The 18844-nt window shown below is 40.4% G+C and overlaps 1 protein-coding gene across 2 annotated transcripts in view; it reads right to left on the bottom strand.

Annotated features, from left to right (window-relative positions):
- ARMH3 (armadillo like helical domain containing 3) overlaps positions 1–18844 on the bottom strand; it is a 151548-nt gene that overhangs the window by 61073 nt on the left and 71631 nt on the right. For both annotated transcript variants that reach the window (XM_070432442.1, XM_070432443.1), the window contains exons 21-23: positions 13033–13115; positions 11466–11592; positions 3387–3462 (exon numbers count right to left, since the gene is read on the bottom strand). In XM_070432442.1, the coding sequence (XP_070288543.1) occupies positions 3387–3462; positions 11466–11592; positions 13033–13115 (286 nt within the window). The remainder of the gene's footprint in view (positions 1–3386; positions 3463–11465; positions 11593–13032; positions 13116–18844) is intronic.

Raw genomic sequence — 18844 nt, 5'->3', positions numbered from 1 at the left:
ACCTAGTTAGGAAACATTCTAAGGAAGGCTCAAAATGCTAGACCTGGTATGGCAATTCCTTAAAAAAAATTAAACGAAGAATCACCATATGATCCACCAATTCTATTTCTCAGTTAATGCCCAAAAAAAGTAAAAGCAAGGAACTGAACAGATGTTTGTACACCCATGCACAAATAACCAAAATCACAATAACCAAAAGGTGGAAGTAACTTGCTTGGGGTTCGTCAATGGATGAATAAATAAACAAAATGTGACATATACATACAATGGAATATTATTTAGCCTAAAAAGGAAGGAAATTCTGACACATGCTACAACAGGAGTGAACCTTAAAAACATTAAGCTAAATGAAATGACCAGTATTTTATAGTTTACTAAGTGCTTTCATATACATTACATCATGTAATTCTCACAACCACTTCCCTATGAAACAGTTGATATTGCCATGATCTCCATTTTATAGGTAGTGGAAAGAGTTCAGAGAAGCTAAATAACTTGCTCAAGGTCACACATTAAAAGACAAAAACAAAAAAAAATCCAGTTTCTCTAACTGAAATTTCCATACTCCTTTCAATATATCATGCTGAGTTTTCTGTTTACCTCCATGGAAGCCTTTGATGCAACTCTATAGAAGGAGGCAGTATGGTACAGAACAGGAGTGGGGAACATCTGGCCTGAGGGCCTATTTATTTGGTCTGGCCCTGCCAAGGCATTAGGGGTGAGTTCATTAAATGTTTGACAATATATATTAAGGAAGGCTAATTTTTAAGTTGACAATTTTGTATGGCCCGCAAATGATGTTATACATATCCAAATGACCCTTGGAAGAAAAAAGGTTCCCCACCTCTGGTGTAGAAGAAAGAGCCCTGGACTTGGGAGTTAGAAGACCTATGATTAATTCTCAGCTTTGCCACACGACAATTGTGAGACTTTCTGCATTTCACAATAGCTTTAAGACTCAGTTTCTTCATTGGTAAAAGTGTACTTTAAGTTTATAATATAGTCTTCTTTATAGAGTTTGATAATTAAAGAAGACAGTAAATGAAAGAGCAGAACAAAGTTTAGAACTTAAGTGAAAATAAATGTCACAAAGAAAAAATGTAAGCTTTCACAGGCTAAGCATCACCAATATTTCCCCCTGATCTGGCCTTAGTGTGATAAGTGGCACTTATCACAAACACATCTTTCTAGGAATCTCCTGAGAAAACTGACTACATCTCTGATACATGTGACACATACTCTGAGTCTAATTCATTAGCAACAGTGAAAATGATATAATAATTATTCTCTTCAGCAAATTCATCAAAAAAGTTTGAGGAATAAAAATGGAGTACAAGCCTAAAAAAGACTTGCAAAGAGAAGAAAGAGATCATAGTCATAGGCATCTGCTAAAAACTTAACCCAGTCCTGGGGGCGAGCTGGAAGGGGTCAATGGAGGGAAAGGGAGGGACATATATAATACTTTCAACAATAAAGAATTATTAATTAAAAAAAAAAACTTAATCCAGTCGTTTCTGGTCTATTCAGAAAAAGGACAGGCCAAGACCTTAAACCAGCTGTTTGATGGCCCTTGAAAAGAATAAGGACAGTAGCCAAGCCAGAAGTCACTGAAAGGAAAAGCAACAAATTAGAAGATAAAGCAAGCATAAAAGAATGTGATCAAGGAAACAGATCCCAGATGAAAAGGAGCTGCCTGGAAAGACCAAGTAAATATATGAATAAATAAACATAATGTAATTTATACCCATATGCACTTTATAATCTAACCCAGAATCTTGTGCTTCTTTCAAATACCCACATTTGTCATATTGCCCTCGGGTCACAAAGGGATATTTGGAATAAAGCAGTTTGTAATTCCCGATTCTTACAGAAAATCATATTTATTATAAGGCCTCACTACCATATCTGGTTTACTTGCTAGGTGCAAATATACATTTATTTGTGAGATTTATAAAACTGTATTTGCTACAAAATGTCTCTGGGGCCAAACCGGTTTGGCTCAGTGGATAGAGCGTCGGCCTGCAGACTGAAAGGTCCCAGGTTCGATTCCGGTCAAGGGCATGTACCTGGGTTGCGGGCACATCCCCAGTGGGAGATGTGCAGGAGGCAGCTGATCGATGTTTCTCTCTCATCAATGTTTCTAACTCTCTATCTCTCTCCCTTCCTCTCTGTAAAAAATCAATAAAATATATTAAAAAAAAAAATGTCTCTGGGGTCAGGTAAGGCAGATCAACCTTCAGTGCAATCTTGTTAGCACATCTCACCCTCATGCTCCCTCAGCCCAGCCCTCACAACGCAATTTCACACTTTTCCTTTCATTCCCAGACATGCCAAACACTATAGTTAATCACTACAGGGATAGGACAGTTTGCCTTAAAAAAAAAAAAAAAAAAAAAAAGCTATGGAAACAAACACTGACTCCAAGCTCTGTCACACATTAGGATATATTAAGTTGTAAATGTATATTACTATTACTGGGAATGCCTGGCAAGGCTTACATCTGGAGCTAAATCAAGTTTCCCCATCTGTTGGGTTTGCCTCATCCACTCAGTGTTAATTTTTCAATTGTTTGCAAGAACAATTTAATAACTGTTGAGAAAAATGGAAAATGATAGACACAGAGGAAGCAAGAAATATAAGAAAAGTAAGTCAGCTTTAGGTTTCCCAATACTGAAGGCATAGTTTCTCCATTTACAAACAGCTCACTCCAGTGAATGTGTGGTATTTCCTTCTATGTCTCTGGATCTATTTTGTTCATCAGCTTATTTTATTCATTAGATCCCACATATGAGTGAGATCTTGTGATATTTGTCTGTCTCTGACTGGCTTATTGTGCTGAGCATAATACTCTCCAGGTCCCTCCATGTGGTATTTCCTTAAGACCCTAAACCAACTCCATGTATGACTCAGTTTTATCCAATACCTACAGCACTCTGTAATTGTCTTGCTGCTTCATAAGGAACCTAAAATGACTTAGCCCCACAAGCTCCATTCCATGTGCCTCTATTTACCACAAATAGAAATAGCCATGTAAAGCAAAACGTCAAAGTTCCAGATTCCCATGAGTCATTCTTTGAACTGAGAACGGCAGAAAAAATTTTCAAAGAAAAGCTTTCAGATGCCCTATACACAGAGGTGCCTGAAAAGGCCCTGCAACCATCTCTGAGTAAGAAAAGAAAATTCACAGAACAGCACTGTGAGTTATTTCAATGACAAAATGAAAGTCTCATGCACGCCTGCTTTTCTTGATCAAGTACGACAATTTCTTCCACTCCTACAGGCATCAGGGCTTAAAATAGTAGTGGTGTTCAACAAACTACTTAGAAAAGTACAACACACCTGAGGATGAACCAAGGAACTCTGAAAGAGAAAATCTCATTCCTTACCTGATATTAACCAATGCATGGGTCACCTTGCTAGCAGCTTCTTTCCACTGGCCTGCATTGGTAGAAAGCCTCAGGACTGTACAGAAGGAAAGAACAAAGATCTGTCAGACCCCTGGTATAAAACACAGATATGAAGATGAAGACACGTCTCAGAATAGCACTATTAGAATAAACAAACAGAGCCTGTACCAAGCTTCTGTTTAAAATGTCCTCATCCTGCCCTGGCCAGTTTAACTCAGTGGATAGAGCGCCGGCCTGCGAACTGAAGGGTCCCAGCTTCGATTCCGGTCAGGGGCACATGCCCGGGTTGTGGGCCCGATCCCCAGTGGGGGACTTGCAGGAGGCAGCCAATCCACCATGATTCTCTCTCATCATGGATGTTCCTATCTCTCTCTCCCTCATCCTTCCTCTCTGAAATCAATAAAAATATAATAAAATAAATAAATTAAATGTCCTCATCCTAGCTCGAGCTGATTTGGCTCAGTGGATAGACCATCCACCTGAGGACCGAAGAGTCCCGGGTTCAATTCCAGTCAAGGGCACGTATTTCAGTTGCAGGCTCTTTCCTGGACCAGGCCCTGGGTGCATGCAGGAGGCAACCAATCGATGTGTTTCTCTCACATCGCTATTTCTCTCTGTCTTTCCCTCTCGCTTCCACTCTCTCTGAAAAAAAAAAAAAAATCAATGGAAAAATATTCTTGGGTGATGATTAAAAGAATAAATAAAATTTAAAAATAAAATGTCCTCATCCTAGAGTAGCGATTTTCAACCAGTGTGCTGCAAGAATTTTTTTTTAAAATAAATATATATATATTTTTTTTACAGAGAGGAAGGGAGAGGGATAGAGTTAGAAACATCAATGAGAGAGAAACATCGATCAGCTGCCTCCTGCACACTCCCTATTGGGGATATGCCCGCAACTAAGGTACATGACCTTGACCGAAATCGAACCTGGGACCCTTCAGTCCGCAGGCTGACGCTCTATCCACTGAGCCAAACAGATTAGGGCTGCAAGAATTTTTAAACATGCAATACCTATCTAGTCAGGAGCACTGACCTCTTTTCCTGTAGACCAGCGGTTCTCAACCTGTGGGTCGCGACCCCTTTGGGGGTCGAACGACTCTTTCACAGGGGTCGCCTAAGACCATCGGAAAACACATATATAATTACATATTGCTTTTGTGATTAATCACTACGCTTTAATTATGTTCAATTTGTAACAATGAAAATACATCCTGCATATCAGATATTTACATTACGATTCATAACAGTAGCAGAATTACAGTTATGAAGTAGCAACGAAAATAATTTTATGGTTGGGGGTCACCACAACATGAGGAACTGTATTAAAGGGTCGCGGCATTAGGAAGGTTAAGAACCACTGACCTAGACCCAGCTTATTCGCTCTGTCTGTCATTTCTTCATCCTTTCGCTGCCCTCACTCAGGCTTTCAAACCCTTGGCTGAGCTGGCTCGGAAACCAGACTAATATCCTTCATGAATATTTGCAAATCAAATCCAACAACACATAAAAATGATAATAAGTTACAATCATGTAGGGTTGGTTTAACATTTAAAACTCAATCAATCACTCTAGCAATACTCTACAGTAGGAAAACCATGTGATCATCTCAATAAATGCTAAAACTGTTTTAATAGTATCCAACATTTATTAATGATAATACCTCCACTGAAACTAGAAACAAAAGGGAATTTCTTTAACCTGATAAAGAGCATCTATGAAAACCTATAGCTAATATCACATTTAATGAAGAATAATTGAGTATTTTATATTGGAAACAAGGCAAATATATCCATTCTCACAACTCTAATTTAACATACTACTGCAGGTCCTAGCCAGTGAAATAAGGCAAGAAAAAAAAGGCATACAAATTGGAATAAAAACTGTTTTATTCGCAGGTAACATGGTCTACACAGAAAATCCCAAAAAGGTTATAAGAAGCTACTAAAGCTAATAAGTGAGTTTAGCAAGATGACAGGATACAAGGTGAAATTTAAAAATTAAAGTGTTTCTACATATTTGCAATGAACAAATTAAAAAATTGAGATTCTAAATAATACCATTTACAATAGCACCAAAATCCATGAAATATTTTGAGATAAATTTAATAAAATATATTTAAGATTTGCCCTGGCCAGTGAGGCTCACTTGGTTAGAGCATTGCCCCATGCATCAATGGGTCACGGGTTCGATTCCCAATAAGGGCACATATGGGAGGCACAGATCAATGTTTCTCTTTCACATCAATATTTTTCTCTCTCTCTCTCCCTCTTCCTTCCTCTATCTCTAGAATTAATGAAAAACATATCCCCGGGTGAGGATTAAAAAAATACAGGGTGTACCCCCCCCCCGCAATGTATACATACTTTAACAGCTGGTAGCTAAATTTTGAAAATGAAAAGTATTTTAATAAACACTGGTTTTAAAATTATTCAAAGAGTGTGTACACATTTTTGGGGGGACATGATATGTGTGTGTGTGTGTGTGTGTGTGTGTGCACGTGCGCACAAGATTTTCATGCTGAAAACTACAAAATAGCATGAAAAAAACAGAACTACAGGCATGGAAACATGGAACAAACTGACTAATCTCAGAGGGAAGTGGGGAGGGGAGGCAGGGAGAAATTAACCAAAGATCTTATATGCATACTAGAGGCCTGCAGGGATCAGGCCAAAACTGGCTCTCCGACATCCCCCAAGGGGTCCCAGATTGCGAGAGGGTGCAGGCCAGGCCAAGGGACCCCACTGGTGCACAACTGGGGCTGGGGAGGGACCACGGGAGGGCTCCAGAGCATGTCCTGCCTGACTTGCCCAGTCCCAATCAGCCGGACCCCAGCAGCAAGCTAACCTACAGGTCAGAGCGTCTGCTCCTGGTGGTCAGTGCACACCATAGCGATCGGTCAAACAGTTGAAAGGTCAGAGGGACAATTAGCATATTAGGCTTTTATATATATAGATATGCATTACATATGGACATAGACAATAGGTTGGTGAAGGCCTGGGGCAGGGTGGGAACTGGCTGGAAGGGGACAATGGGGGAGCGGGGGAGGGAGACATCTGTAATACTCTTAACAATAAAGATTTTAAAAATAAAAATAATAATGTATCTGCTTTGGAAAACAGTTTGATAGTTTCTTATAAAGTTAATATATTTATCAAACACCCAAAAATCCCATTCATAGGTATGTAATCAAGTGAAATGAAAACTTGTACTCACACAAACCCTGCACAAGAATGTTTGTAGAGGCTTTATTTATAATTGCTAAAAACTAGAAACCTCTCAAATGTACTTCAATTGACAGATAAACTAAACTGGCATATTTCTACAATGAAATATTATTCTATAACAAAGAGGAATGAACTACTAATACATGCATCAACATGGATGAATTTCAAACAAATTACTCTATAAAAGAAGCCAGATTCAAAAGGCTATATCAGTGGTTCTCAACCTTCCTAAAGCCGCAACCCTTTAATACAGTTCCTCATGTTGTGGTGACCCCCAACCATAAAATTATTTTCATTGCTACTTCATAACTGTAATTTTGCTACTGTTATGAATCGTAATGTAAATATCTGATATGCAGGATGTATTTAGGTGACCCATGTGAAAGGGTCGTTTGACCCCCAAAGGGGTCGAGACCTACAGGTTGAGAACCTTTGGACTATATGATCCCATCCACGTATATGTATTTTTTAACTTTTAAAAAATTTTTTCCTTTTTATTGAATTTATTGGAATGACACGGATTAACAAAATTATACAGAGGGAGACCAAGATGGCGGCGTAGGTAAACACCGGAGACCGCTGCCGCAAACAACCATTTCAAAAATACAACTAAAAGACTGAACGGACATCACCCAGAACCACAGGAAGGCTGGCTGAAGAGAGACTCTACAACTAGAAGGAAAGAGAACAGCAAATCGAGGCTCAGAGGCGGCGCAGTGTGGAAAATACAAAGGTACCGAGGTGCGCGCGCAAAGCGGGCTGGTGGCTGAGGGCGCGGTTGTCGTTTTCTGTCGGGAGTGAGTCTCAGACTCTGGGCTCCAGATCTGGGCGAGTCTCTAGGGACCCAGACTCAAACGGGAGAAGCGAGATTATCCGGCATCAGTTGGAACCTGAGGGCAGCTTTCTCTCCGAAGTTTGCAGCAGCTGCCGGGGTTCTGAGAAGCAGAGCCTCTGGGAACGGGACTGAGTGTGGCCATAACTGCTCCCTCTGCCCGCCCTGTTGATCCCGCCCCGCCCAAACCCTGCGCACAGCCATTTGCCGATCGCCTCAGGCAAAGGCTGGATTAGCGCCTCCCCAGAAGGCAGACGTTTTCCATACAGCTGATTCCTATAGCCAGTCGGCCTGGTGGTCAAACCCCTCTAGTGTTAACTACAACAATTAAGGCTTGGCTAGAACAAGACTGCGCACAGAGACCACAAGGGGGTGCACCAAGAAAGCATAAAAGATGCGGAGACAAAAAAACATGACAGAAATGGAGGATATGGAGCTAAGAATCACAATTTTGAGGGCTTGCCATAAATTTGTGCAGAGCCTCACGAAAACTAATGAGACCCTCGATGCTACGATAAAGAAATTAGAAAGTAAGCATACACGGACTGAAATAAAGAATATTATACCCAATAGCAGACCAGAGGAGCACAATAATCAAACCAAAGATTCGACAAAAAACACCCAATTGGAAAAGCAAAATGAAAAAAGAATCCGAAAGTGTGAAGATAGTGTAAGGAGCCTCTGGGACAGCTTTAAGCGGTCTAATATCAGAATTATTGGAGTGCCAGAAGATGAGAGACAGCAAGATATTGAAAACCTATTTCAAGAAATAATGGCAGAAAACTTCCCCCATCTGGAGAAAGAAATGGACTTACAGGTCCAAGAAGTGCAGAGAACCCCAAACAAAAGGAATCCAAAGAGGACCACACCAAGACACATCATCATTAAAATGCCAAGAGCAAAAGACAAAGAGAAAATCTTAAAAGCAGCAAGAGAAAGAGGCTCAATTACCTACAAGGGAATACCCATACGACTGTCAGCTGATTTCTCAACAGAAACTTTGCAGGCCAGAAGGGAATGGCAAGAAATATTCAAAGTGCTGAATACCAAGAACCTACAACCAAGATTACTTTATCCAGCAAAGCTATCATTCAGAATTGAAGGTCAGATAAAGAGCTTCACAGAAAAGGAAAAGCTAAAGGAGTTCATCACCGCCAAACCAGTATTATATGAAATGCTGAAAGGTATCCTTTAAGAAGAGGAAGAAGAAGAAAAAGGTAAAGATACAAATTATGAACAACAAACATGCATCTATCAACAAATGAATCTAAGAATCAAGTGAATAAATAACCTGATGTACAGAATGAACTGGTGATTATAATAGAATCAGGGACATAGAAAGGGAATAGACTGACTATTCTTGGGGGGAAAAGGGGTGTGGGAGATGCGGGAAGTGACTGGACAAAAATCATGCACCTATGGATGAACACAGTGGGTGGGGAGTGAGGGTGGAGGGTGGGGTGGGAGCTGGAAGGAGGGGAGTTATGGGGGGAAAAAAGAGGAACAAATGTAATAATCTGAACAATAAAGATTTAATTAAAAAAAAAAAATTATACAGGTTTCATGTGCACAATTCTACACCACATCATCTGTGCACTGTACTGTGTGTTCACCACCCCAAGTCAAGTCTCCATCCATCACTATTTATCCCCCTATACCCTCCTCCACTGCCACAATACCTCCCCCCACCCCACTCCCGCCCCACAATCACTACACTGTTATTCCTGTATATATATGTATTTTTTTAGAAAAGGCAAAAACTATGTGGACAGGGAACAGATCAGTGGTTGCTAGGGGTGGTGGGTAGTGAAAGAGTTGATCTCACAGGAGCACAAGAAAAAGTTTAGAGGTAATGAAACTCCCATATCTTGAATTTTTGTGGCAATTACACTTCTATATGCATTTGTCAAAACTCAGAATTGTATGAATCTCAGAGAGAAGGGGGTAGGGGGTGGGAAGAGATTAAATAAAGAATGTGCATGCATTTATACATAAACTATGGACACAGACAATAGTGCGGTACGTCTGGGTGTGTGTGGTGAGGTAGGACAGAAGGGGTCAATGGGGGAAAAAAGGGAACATCTCTAATACTTTCAATAATAAACATAAATATAAAAAATATACCTCAAAAAACTTGACTTAAGGCCTAGCTAGTTTGGCTCAATGGATACAGCGTCAGCCTGTGGACTGAGTCCCGGGTTTGATTCCAGTCAAGGGCACATGCCCAGGTTGCGGGTTCCATCCCCAGTGGGGTGTGTGCAAGAGGCAGCTGATCCATGATTCTCTCTCATCATTGATGTTTCTATCTCTCTCTCTCCCTTCCTTTCTGAAATCAATAAAAAATTAAAAAAAAAAACGACTTAAAAAAGGCTTTTTCCATCAGAAGTTTCATCATACTTTATAAAAAATGGAGAGTGCTAAAACATGCTATCTCCATTTGTTGTGCTTAATTTAGTGAAAATTTCACTTTTCTATTTGTGTTTTCCAGGTTAACATTTTTTAAGATAAATTTTTTATTGTTGATAATATTACAGATACTTTCCATTTCCCCACCCTTTCCCCCCTCCAGGTTAACATTTTAATTCCCTTGGCAGATTTGAGCATTCCCAGATATCCTCTCTCATCTTGTTGCTATAGCTACAAGGACTTAATCTCATTTACGCTGTACATGGCCCAGTTAAGCAGGTATGACAGGCTTCTATAAAATATCTCTCCCACTCCAACTCTTTTTCTTTCCTCATTGAAAGGCACCTTTATTCATCTATTAATGGGTGCTGAAGCCTGGAATGTATACGTGTATATATAATAGCTTCATATACATATGTATGTATATGTGTGTATATATGTATGTATGTATATGTATATATACATATATATATGTGTGTGTGTCAAAGAAATAAAATATTGTATACTACTTTAAATGAGTGCACTTCATTATATACCAATTACACCTCAATAAAGCTATTAAGTTGGGGATTTTTTAAAATATATTTTATTGGTTTTTTTACAGAGAGGAAGGGAGAGAGATAGAGAGTTAGAAACATCGATGAGAGAGAAACATCGATCAGCTGCCTCCTGCACATCTCCCACTGGGGATGTGCCCGCAACCCAGGTACATGCCCTTGACCGGAATCGAACCTGGGACCTTTCAGTCCACAGGCCGACGCTCTATCCGCTGAGCCAAACCGGTTTCGGCTAAGTTGGGGATTTTAATAGACAGCTTTACTAAGTGAATTTCTGTTTCTGTGAAATCTTTCCTGAACTTTCAAACTCCAGGTAGGTTTGACTAGACTCTTTACTCAAATTTATAGGGATACATGACCTCTTTCAGAAATATAGGTGGGGCAAAAGTAGATTTACAGTTGTGAGTATTCGAAACACAGAGTTTATTCTTGTATTATTATTTATTAATTATTGTATTTTCCTACAAACAACTGCAACCCTACTTTTGCCCCACCCTGTAGTTGTACTCATTATGGCCAAAGAGTACATTTCAGTGAGCCAATCACCAAAAGGTTTGCAAAAAAGATTTTTATTTAATGCCCACTTCCTCTTCTAAGTTATGCTAAAATACATAGGTATATTAAAACTCCTTAAAATCTTGTACTTTCTCAAATAACACAATGTTCTTCCTTTGGGATCCAAGCTCTTCTATTTCCACTGTCAATTCCCACCCACTCCTTCTCTCCCATCTCACTGCATTCACTAATGTCCACAAGCCTCCCTAGTCTCTCTTTTTCTCACAAACATCAAGAAAGGGCTACAGGGCTGCTAACCAGCTTTTTACTGAGATGAATTCTGAGTTCCTGAAGGCAGAAAAGCCCACATATTTCTTCTTATTGCCTGAGAAGAAAAGACTACTGCATTTCTATGCCAAGCAAGGGCAGCAAGCAACTACAGAATCTTTTGTAGTCTTTTTTTATATGCTAAAAATCACAGCTGATGCAGAGAGCTGAGCAAAAAGAGGGGAGAGAGGAGTAAAAAGAAAAGACAGCTTACCCATGGAGTACAGGTTGTCAAAGCTCTGGTGCATGCGGATAATCTCATAGTAGAGTTCATCATAGCTGCTTGGGGTGGGCAGGAATGTATCACCATATGTGATAAACATATTAAATAGGTTCACAATCTAAAAAAGAAGCAAAAGCCCATACACAGGTATCACACTATGAAGACTGGAAGGTATCAGTTGTATACTGCAGCCAGCTCTTACTGGCTTGTAAGAGCTGATTGTTACATTTTCAGGAATTTGTGAGCTAGTTATTAAACAAAGCCATTATTAAAAAATAATTTACATAAACTTACAATTTAATAAATTATATTACAATGAAAGTAATAAATACTAAAACTCATCACTTCCCAATTACTTTCTATCTTTTAGTATTATCTATGCTCTTGAGATTAATATTTTTAAAATATATTTTATTGATTTTTTACAGAGAGGAAGGGAGAGGGATAGAGAGTTAGAAACATCAATGAGAGAGAAACATCGATCAGCTGCCTCCTGCACACCCCCTACTGGGGATGTGCCCACAACCAAGGTACATGCCCTTGACCGGAATCGAACCTGGGACCCTTCAGTCCGCAGGCCGACGCTCTATCCACTGAGCCAAACTGGTTAGGGCTTGAGATTAATTTACAGCTCTTAAATCTGATGTGATGGGAATACCATATATAATGGTGTGTTATGCTTGTCTTTTCCCAACTCTGCATTCAATGATGCCATTTTGATAACTTTGAAATTGGCCCTGGTGGGTATAGTTTTACCGTGGAAATCAGCAAAAGATATAAATCAGGACTTTTTCCCCAAAAAATGTTAAACATTTATGAACACACTGGGTAATATCTTGAGAAGACAGTAAAAAGGCAAAATGCCCACCTATTACCCCAAATAACCAGTCAGATAAGCAGGCATCTGCAATGTCCCTCAGAAACTAAGTACAGCCATGATGGAACTATTCACGTGGCTGGGACACCTCTAGAGGCTTTGCTATGTACCAACATAGATACTATAGTACAGTCTCTCAACTGGGAACGAAGCTCACACTCATACACAGAGATCTGACCTATACCTGCCCCTGCCAAGCAATATTAAAGAGAAAGAGTCCTGCCCTGGCTGATGTGGCTCAGTTGGTTGGAGCGAAGGGCTGTAGGTTCAATTCCCAGTCAGGGCATATACCCAGGTTGCGAGTTCAATCCCCAGTCAGGGCATGTATGAGAGGCAACCAATAGATATTTCTCACATCAATGTTTCTTTCTCTCTCTCTCTCTCTCTCTCTCTCTCTCTCTCTCTCCCTCCCCCCCCCCTTCCTTCCTCTCTAAAGTCAGTAAAAACACATCCTTAAGTGAGGATTAAAAAAAAAAAAAGGAATAGAAAGTGTACCAGGTTCACCAAAGACATAGGTAAGAGTAGGGAGCACCATTACAGAGATTCTAATCCAAAAGGAAAGTAAAAATAAAGACCTGGTTCCCTATGGCTTAGTCCCCAGAACCCAGCTCCTGTTTCAAACCAGCCCATCTCTGTCTTAGGGTAGAACTTCAGAAAAATAAATATTTTTTGGTTACTCACCATAAGGGCTAATGTAAAAATGTTGTGTTTGGCCAAAAGTACAGTCTCGTTTGACATAAGGAACTTCAGCAAATTTATCAAGGCTTAAAAAAAAAAAAAGACAGACATCAACAAGTTATTCAAAGCATAACTAATAAAGTTAAATGAAAGCAATGAAAGTCAACTAGCTCTACAGAAATCCAAATAGGGCTAAAATGAGTAAGTCACAGCTACTAAGAACTTTTTAAAAGCAGGTAAGGTGGGTATATTTGAAGAATTAACCTTCCCAAGCACAAGTCTGCTTATCTGCCCATGGAAGGTTTTTAAAAATCTACTTCTTTTTGCCACCTCTTTAAGAGCAATTAAGCTCAGAAATTTGACTATAAAATACATATTAAGTATTCCAAATTTATACCCCCATCAAATTTGCTCAATTTACAAGTCAAAATAAGGGTTCCCTTCTCACCCTAGGCTGCTAGCATCTCCTGTCACCAAATTTTAGCTATGTACCTGTTTCAAACATCATTGCTAAGAGGGACATTTTTCAATTCTAACTAATCACCAGATGAGCCAGCTATGTTGTAGAACTTACACCTGGGCTTCAGCTCGGAATTGGAAGAGAGCTCATGAAGAGGAAAAATAAAAAAGCCATTAACTGTTCTAACTATTCAAACAAATGTACAGCTCTGCTCTGTCCTTTCTCAACCAAGACAACACTTACTGAAAAAGTCCTCTCTCTGCCTGGCAATCCTTATTGAGGGGAGAGATTGTCAAAACCCAAATAATCTCAGTAAAGAGACTGCCAAGTCCATAGGTTAGCAGTGCAGCCTTAAAGACATTTTACAAATAAATATTAAGCATAAAGAAAATTATCACTTGCCCTGTACTCATTCACGTAGGACTGTGAAATTAATCCTGCTTCTGTGTCCCTCATGACCATCAGCTCTGTCTTAGCAGCCCTATTTGATGGCAAACTACAAAGAAGGGGTTTGGCAGTTGCAAGCAATTGGTGGTCCTCCCGTCTTCTCTTCTTCAACCCTCCTCACTTCCACAGACACATGAAAAAAGGTTTGACCTCTCCTTTTCTAAGACCATATCTGCTTCTTTGCCAGCAAAGTCCATTCTACAATGTTCTCTGAGCTTTGTGTGAAGTTTACTACTCTTAGAGAAGAGACATGGACTTTGATTTGAAACAGCAGGGAATAATGAGTAGGAGTAAAATTCTCTCAGCACTGGCTGCCTGCCACACAACACCCCTCACTCTCAAAACCTCTAAAAGCACAGGTACAATAAAGAAGCAGCAGGTAAGGAAAAGTACAAAAGCCTGTCCACATTCTGTTTCTAAGCCTGAATCTTCCCCTCAAATAGCAAAAGTCTTGCTAAGGATGAAGGCGGTAGGAACTCATTCATGAACTCTTTACTCCTGCCCCAACTCAAAGTCTTTGAGGTTTCATAATGGACAGGCAAGTGATAGGCAGCTGGGCCTTTTGATATGGTCTGTTAACAAGTGATCTGTTAGACTGGAAAAAAAAAAAGAAAAAACTCCATGGGAGGATCACATAATCTGCTTAGCTCCTACCAGGAGCTCAGATAATGAAGGGGACTAACATTAAAATTCATACAAAACTAACCCAGACCAAATCTCTCTCATTAATGATCACTTTGTTGAGTTCATTTAAGGGCTGCCCATTCCACCCTCTACCTCAGAGCTTAGACAAGCCCTACTAATGGATAGATCACATGACAGTCACACGCTATAAACTCACAGGAGAAAAAGAGGAATTGACAGGTAGCACACGTGGAACTCTGCAAAACATAATGGCTGGAGAGAGATAAAGCAGCTTTTGCACAAATCCAATCAACAAGGATTTTGTCCCCAGCACACACAGCACAAAGATGCAACTTCAGCAGTGGTTATATGATAAATAAGGGACCCAAAACCTGGAGAAAAGGAAGTGGAAACAACGATTTATTGCCCCTCTGCTGGACTACAGTTAGTCTTGATCTCTCGGATTCAGAGTCAGGGATTACAAAGTGATAAATATTAGAGAAGGAAAAGAGCAATTCTGGCACAATCCAAGAGGTGACCTGTGTCCCAACTCAAGAGACATCAACAGAGCTGAACAGTAGTGAGGAGGAGAGTCAGGCACTATAATACTGAGAGTCAGTGCCAGGGGATACCTGCATCTTGCCCCTGATAATTTAGGTCAGATCCCCCCTTTGCCTCCAAAAAACAAGCCAAGATTTTATCACCTGGAAGTAGCCATTCTCTAAAGCAGGGGTCAGGAACCTTTTTCCTACCAAAGGCCATTTGGATTTTTTAAAAATATATTTTTATTGATTTCAGAGAGGAAAGGAGAGGGAGAGAGAGATAGGAAACATCAATGATGAGAGAGAATCATTGATCAGCTGCCTCCTGCACATCCCACACTGAGGATCGAGCCCACAACCCGGGTACGTGCCCCTGGCTGGAATCGAACACAGGACCCTTTAGTCCACAGGCCGACGCTGTATCCACTAAGCCAAACTGGCTAGGGCCCATTTGGATATTTATAACATCATTCACTCAATATAAATTTATGTTGTGCCCAGCCTGCGTGGTTGAGTGGTTGAAAGTTGACACATGCAGCAGGAGGTCACGGTTCAATTCTCGGTCAGGGCACATGCCCGGGTTGCAGGATCAATCCCCAGTGTGGGGTGTGCAGGAGGCAACCGATTAATCATTCTCTCTCACCATTGATGTTTCTCTCTTTCTTTCCCTTCCTTTCTGAAATCAATAAAAATAAAAAAATAAAAATTTATGTTGCTCTGAAAAAAGCTCCTAGATTTATTGAATTTCAAGTCCAGCTTGGCAGGGTCCAACCAAGCAGGCCTTATATGGCCTACGGGCCGGAGTTCCCAACCCCTGCTCTACAGGGAATTTAACAGGCAGCTAAAAGGAACAAAGCAACCTTAAAATTGGCTCCCACAAGCCTCTGACATCAGGGACCACAATTCCTCTCCAACAGAGAATGCCCCAAATATCCCATGAAATAGTGCTTTTTTTCCTTCATCATCTCCCTGACTTTGCACTCATTCTACCAACTGTTCAGTGTATTCTACATCACTATACACACATTGTCTTTTACCTCTGACCTGATGTGATGAGAGTTCTAAGTCTATGAGGCTTCAACATAGCTGATTATAGATTTTTTAGAGCTAGAAAGGACATTAAAAGTCATTTAAGGTTTCGGGCTCAATCCCTAGTAGAGGGTGTGCAGGAGGCAGCTGATCAATTATTCTCTCTCATCATTGATGTTTTTATCTCTCCCTTCTTCTCTGAAATAAAAAAAAAATATTTTAATTTGTTTAAAATAACAGACAACAGATCAATGTATTTCTTTCCATAGAAACTAACATGATCCCCACAAACACTCCATCTCAACTTTCTATAACCTCACCATAACTGATTACCAGCTGAAATTTACATTACGGTACATAGTACTAAGTACAGGGCCAAACATACAAAGGTATTTCATCTCTGATGGGGAAAGGAAAGGAGCCAAGTATATTCAATCAACAGAGAGAGCCATGAATTCTTGGGCAGGAATGCAAATTCAAAAGGAAATCTGGGCAGCCTTCAAGACAAACCTATGGCAGTCTTCAGAATAATAATCGAAGTTCACAAAACCACCAATGCACTGAAGCACCGACAATATTCTAGGAAATCCTTGGGAATCCTGGGTTCGACTCCTAATCTTTGCTATCTCTACTAAATGAAGCTCCAGATACCTGGCTCCAATGACTCTTTTTTTTTTTTTTAAATATATATTTTATTGATTTTTTACAGAGAGGAAGGGAGAGAGATAGAGAGTTAGAAACATCGATGAGAGAGAAACATCGATCAGCCGCCTCCTGCACATCCCCCACTGGGGATGTGCCCGCAACCCAGGCACATGCCCTTGACCGGAATCGAACCCAGGACCTTTCAGTCCGCAGGCTGACGCTCTATCCGCTGAACCAAACCGGTTTCGGCTCCAATTACTCTTAACTTGAATGAAAAATAGATAAGTTATGTCAGTGCAATATTTGAGGTATTATATTACGCATTCAATACATTGTTATAGGGAAATGGGTGTTCCACACACACAAATTCTTCATTGTAAGGTCTTTTCCATCAGGCACTTTGAAAACTTAATTTCTGGGCTCTTTTTCAGGAACTAGAAATTGACTGCAACTGCTGCCTCTTTTGACTCTGTACTGGAGGCAACTGTCAGTATCACACTTAGCTTTGGCCCAAGCTCCTTTCCTTGGGGAATCTTGTGCATGAAGTATGGCAGTGGTGTGCAGCAGTTCTGACTTACTGAATGCCGACAGGAGGAATAAAGGATAGTGTGCAGGTTCTGGGAAGCTGAGCCAGGAACAGGTACCTTGATGGTTCCTGGGTCCCAAGTGAATTCTCAGAGGCAGAGACAACCAATCTATTTTTCAAATGGGAAGAGTTCAGTACCATCACCTGAGAATCCTGCCACCTTATACATAAGGTCCCCCTTCAACCCTCAAGAAACCTTGTTTGCCAAACTGTTCCTAGCATTTACGTACCTCACATCATGAAGACTCTCAAATTTTGTCCTATTTTAAATTCAAATTGTATTGCCATGTAGGAGAGTAGAATGAATAATGGATATGGGAACTTCTCCAGAACTAAAACCTGTCCCCCACACTGAGGTAAACCAGGTGCACAGATGAACAAGCCAACCATGGAAAGACACAATTAAGTGGTCCTCAGATGCCTGCCTCATGAGAAGCAAAGGGGAGGTTTAATTACAAACCTAAGTGAATGACATTTAAATAAAATTAAAAACAGGAAGGAGACAGAGAGCCTCCAGCAGAACATAAATAAATCTCTCAGAAAATTCAGGGCAGAGAGAGCTGTCTGTTGGACAGCTTTTATATGCTATGAAGAGAAAGAGATACAAAGCAAAGACAAGAGTTTGCCAGGCTCTATTTTGTGGCCTGGCATGGAGCTAGGATAAGATGCCACAGATCACAAATAAAAAAAAAAATCTGCTCATTAGGGGAAACGGATAAATAATTTCACAGGGACTGATAGCAGAGAAATATTAGCATTTCACTTGCTTAGGAGAGAGGTAGAAGAACTTAAAGGACGGACTAGAAATAGCACTAGTGTAATAAGCCAAAGCCTCCAAAACCCCAGAGGCACTATAAACTCCAGCCAATTCTAGCATCTCTGGACAAAATCACCAATTGTCCAGGGACATTGCCAGCAATCAGTAGCCTCACTGTCAATCAACAAAGTGGCACAGGAAGGATTTAGAAGCAAGCACCCACCAATAGAATAATTTAAAAATACACTAGGTGGCTTTTCAGAATACAGGCATCTGTTTGACTGAAAACTCAAACACCTCCCTGAAACAGAGGCCAACAAATCAAAAAAGAAAATGAAATGGCTTTGGTTGCAAGCTATGAACCTCTCCAGGTGAAGGTTGCACAAAAGTCTGTACATCTGGTAGGAAGATTCTGGGACGATGGCAGAGTAGGAAGCACCAGGACTCTCTCTCCCCAGCTGGACAATTGTACTGGCAGAATCTGTCTGATTAACTATTTTGGAACTCTGGACTCTGATGAAAATTTGCAGGTTACAGAAGACTCGGATGGTATATTTTGGTTAATTGTGGTCAATTTTAGCTCCTAGCACTATATAGCAGCTACCCACCCCCCACCCTCAGCCATGTGGCAAGAGCTGGGCACTTGTTCCTGAAGCAGCTTGCACACACACATCTTGTGGAAGCTAAGGTGGCAAAACTGACCCTGTCCTCCTAATATTGGGGAT

Source organism: Myotis yumanensis, unplaced genomic scaffold, assembly GCF_028538775.1.
Source record: "Myotis yumanensis isolate MYYU_CA2020_CCGP unplaced genomic scaffold, mMyoYum1.0.hap1 SCAF_13, whole genome shotgun sequence".
Lineage (NCBI taxonomy): Eukaryota > Metazoa > Chordata > Mammalia > Chiroptera > Vespertilionidae > Myotis > Myotis yumanensis.
This window is presented reverse-complemented; position numbering and strand designations above follow the sequence as displayed.